We start from the raw sequence: 4,136 nt of genomic DNA on the forward strand, positions 1-4,136 counted from the left end.
GGAGGTAGACAAATACACAGCTCGTTTTCATGAGCTTGCCAAGTTAGTACCTCATATGGTCACTCCAGAGGAGAAACGAATTGATCGGTACATCTGGGGATTGGCACCTGAAATCCGAGGGATGGTCACTTTGGCAAACCCAACCACTATACAAAACGCGGCGGTGTTGACAAATCGTCTGACAAATGATGCAGTTAGATCAGGGATTTTAAAGCAAGACAAATTTGGTGGAAAGAGGAAACTAGAGGGGCAATCGTGGAAAAGGAGCAACAATGATTTAAGCAAAAACCAAAAAGTGATAAGAAACTTTAGGGCTCAGTCTCAAACAGGAGAAAAGGGAAAGGGGACTTACCCTAAATGTGGCAAGTGCAATTATCACCATAGCGGGAGACGCATTTTTTGTTTCAAATGCAATAAAGGAGGTCATTTCGCTAAAGATTGCAAGATCAGAGAGAATCAATCATGCCATGAGTGCGGAAGACCAAATCACTTCAGGAATAAGTGCCCAAGGATAATTAGAGGATCGAGCATCAACAATGCCGGAAACCAGGAAAGGCAAACCAGTCAGGGAGATCGAGGAGGCCAGGCTCGGGGAAGGGCATTTGCAATGGGAGCCGAAGAGGCACGTCAAGACCCTAATGTTGTGACAGGTACGTTTCTTTTAAACAACCTCTATGCCTCAGTAATAATTGATTCTGGAGCAGATAGAAGTTTTGTTTCCCTAGAATTTAGGCCGTTGATAAATCTGAAATCGAGGAAGTTAAAAGACGCTTACACTATCGAATTTGCCAATGGCCAAGAAATAAATGTTGGGGACGTAATCTTGGGTTGTACTTTAAATTTAGCTGATAAGTTATTTAGCATTGATCTTATCCCAATTAAATTGGGAAGTTTCGATGTAGTGGTAGGAATGGACTGGTTGTCTAAGAATCGAGCAGAGATTTGTTGCTTTGAGAGGATTGTGCGAATACCTTACCAAGACGGAGAAAGCCTATCTATACAAGGGGGAAAACCTGGAAGGAGTTTAAAGATGGTATCATGTGTGAAGATTTGGAAGTATATGAGAAAAAAATGCGTTGCATTCTTGGCTCATGTATCAGAAAGAAAATCCGAGGAAAAGCATATTCAGGATATTCCTGTGGTGAGAAATTATCCAGAAGTATTTCCGGATGATTTGTCARGACTTCCTCTATCTAGACAGGTCAAATTCCAAATTGATCTAGTTCCCGGAGCGGTGCCTGTTGCTAAAGCTCCATATCGCTTAGCACCGGCCGAGATGCAAGAGCTATCAGGGCAACTTCAGGAACTTCTGGACAAAGGATTCATCAGGCCAAGCTCTTCACCTTGGGGAGCTCCAGTCCTATTCGTTAAAAAGAAAGATGGGTCGTTTCGAATGTGCATAGATTATAGGGAGTTAAACAAGTTGACGATCAAGAACCGATATCCTCTCCCCCAAATTGATGATCTGTTCGATCAGTTGCAAGGCACATGTTATTTCTCTAAGATTGATCTTCGGTCAGGGTATCATCAGTTAAGAGTTCGTGAGGAGGACGTCCCTAATACGGCCTTTAGGACTCGATATGGGCACTACGAGTTTCTAGTTATGCCCTTTGGTCTGACCAACGCACCGGCGGTATTTATGGATTTAATGAATAGGATCTGTAGACTGTACCTAGACAAGTTTGTGATCGTATTCATTGATGATATTCTGATTTATTCACGGAGTAGGGTAGATCACGAGCAGCATCTGAGAATGATACTAGAATTGCTCAAGGAGCAAGAATTGTATGCTACATTTTCAAAATGTGAATTCTGGATTCGGGAGGTACAATTTCTCGGTCATGTGATTAGCAAAAAAGGAATTCATGTGGATCTGGCTAAGGTTGTGGCCATAAAGAAGTGGGAAGCACCAAAGACCCCGACAGAAATTCGTCAATTTCTGGGTTTGGCGGGTTATTATCGATGATTTATAGAGAGCTTCTCAAAGATTTCCCAGCCATTAACAGCATTGACCCAAAAAGCTAAGAAATTTGTTTGGGGAAAACCCCAAGAGGACGCATTCCAACTGCTAAAGTATAAGCTATGCAACGCGCCAATCCTGGCCTTGCTAGAAGGAACCGAGAACTTCGTAGTATATTGTGACGCATCCCACCAAGGTTTGGGTTGCGTATTGATGCAGAAGGACAAGGTTATAGCATACGCTTCAAGGCAACTCAAAGCCCATGAGAAGAACTATACCACTCATGAGCTGGAGCTAGGAGCTGTGGTTTTCGCTCTCAAAATATGGAGGCATTATTCGTACGGCACTAAGTGTACTATTTTTACCGATCACAAAAGTCTCCAGCATATCCTTGATCAGAAGATGCTCAATATGAGACAGAGAAGATGGGTGGAGTTGCTCAGTGATTATGATTGTGAAATCCGATACCACCCAGGTAAGGCCAACGTAGTGGCAGATGCTCTAAGCCGGAAGGAAAGGATAAAACCCTCTCGAGTACGAGCTTTGGGAATGCTTGTCCAGACGAGTTTGAAAACTCGAATTCTTGAAGCTCAAAATGAAGCGCTGAAGGCAGAAAATTTGAAGAGAGAGACCCTGCATAATCTAGAGCATAAATTTAGGATTAAGTCAGATGGAGTGCGTTACTTCAAGGACAAAGTTTGGATTCCGAAGATTAAAAATCTACGAGAGTTAGTTTTGGAGGAAGCCCATAGATCTAGGTATTCGATTCACCCAGGGGGCGGATAAGATGTATAAGGATCTGAGAGAGTACTATTGGTGGCCAGGAATCAAAAACGATATAGCTTTGAACGTTGGGAAATGTTTGACCTGCTCAAGGGTCAAGTCAAAATATCAGAAGCCATCCGGATTGTTACAACAACCCGAGATCCCACAATGGAAATGGGAACAAATCTCCATGGACTTTATCACCAAACTGCCTAGAACAGCTAAAGGTCATGACACGATTTGGGTAATAGTGGATCGACCGACAAAATCCGCACATTTCCTTCTGATTCGTGAAGATTTTAAACTGGTAAAGCTTGCCCAAATCTATGTTAACGAAATTGTTGCAAAACATGGAGTACCTATTTCTATTATATCGGATTGAGATAGCCGCTTTACATCGCGGTTTTGGCAATCACTTCAGAAAGCTCTGGGTACATAGCTGAAATTGAGCACCGCCTATCATCCCCAAACGGACGGACAGAGTGAACGCACAATTCAGACTTTAGAAGATATGCTTCGAGCATGCGTAATCGAGTTTGGAGGAAGTTGGGACATTCATTTACCATTGGTAGAATTCTCTTACAATAACAGCTATCACACTAGTATGTAATGCGCGCCATATTAAGCCATATACGGGCGCAAGTGTCGATCACCACTTAGTTGGTTAGAGATTGGGGATAGACAGATCATGGGACCAGACATTGTGCAGGAAACTACTGATAAGATATCAATAATCAGAGAAAGACTTAAGGCTGCCAGGGATCGTCAAAAAAGTAATGCAGATAACCGGAGGAAGCCTCTTGAGTTTCAGATGGGGGATAAAGTGTTTTGAAAGTATCACCGTGGAAAGGGTTAGTGCGGTTTGGAAAAAAGGGAAGTTAAGCCCTAGGTATATTGGACCATTCGAGATCACCGCAAGAATTGGTCCAGTGGCGTACAAACTAAAGCTACCCCAGGAATTAAGAGCCATTCATAATACGTTCCATGTGTCCAATCTTAAGAAATGCTTGGCCGACGACTCATTGATCAATCCCCTAGAAGATGTTCAGGTTGATGATCAATTGCACTTCATAGAAGAACCCATTGAGATCCTCGACAGAGAAGTTAAGCAGTTAAAGCGAAGCAAAATTCCGATTCTGAAGGTTCGTTGGAAATCAAGGCATGGTCCAGAGTACACTTGGGAGCGAGAAGATTTCATGAAAGGCAAATATCCGCATTTTTTTGCAGAGAAATCTATTGGCAGTAGCAGTCGTTAAATTTCGGGACGAAATTTCTCTAGCAAGGGGAGACTGTGACAACCGTCAAATTCGAACTCCCAGGTTAGCTCTTATTAAGTTTGTATTAGTGTTATTGAAGATAATTTATAAGATTAGGAGTTAGTTAGGTTAGTTTGTTCGAAAAATTTCTAAGA

The 4,136-nt window shown here is 42.4% G+C and overlaps 2 protein-coding genes across 2 annotated transcripts in view; both read left to right on the forward strand.

Annotated features, from left to right (window-relative positions):
* LOC112509045 overlaps positions 1 to 1,966 on the forward strand; it is a 3,411-nt gene extending 1,445 nt beyond the window's left edge. The window contains exons 2-3 of the mRNA XM_025113921.1: positions 9 to 1,357; positions 1,478 to 1,966. Of these exons, the coding sequence (XP_024969689.1) occupies positions 9 to 1,357; positions 1,478 to 1,966 (1,838 nt within the window). The remainder of the gene's footprint in view (positions 1 to 8; positions 1,358 to 1,477) is intronic.
* A 1,535-nt stretch (positions 1,967 to 3,501) lies between these two features.
* On the forward strand, positions 3,502 to 3,981 carry LOC112509046. The gene has a single exon (XM_025113922.1). It carries the CDS (start codon positions 3,502 to 3,504, stop codon positions 3,979 to 3,981), a length of 480 nt encoding a protein of 159 aa, XP_024969690.1.
* Positions 3,982 to 4,136: the final 155 nt, after the last annotated feature.

This window comes from Cynara cardunculus (genome assembly GCF_001531365.2).
Source record: "Cynara cardunculus var. scolymus isolate 2C chromosome LG 3, CcrdV1, whole genome shotgun sequence".
In the NCBI taxonomy this organism is placed as follows: Eukaryota; Viridiplantae; Streptophyta; class Magnoliopsida; order Asterales; family Asteraceae; genus Cynara; species Cynara cardunculus.

Excerpts from the sequence above, each read along its gene's own strand:
- LOC112509046 (XM_025113922.1), top strand. The coding sequence starts at position 3,502 with ATGCAGATAACCGGAGGAAGCCTCTTGAGTTTCAGATGGGGGATAAAG.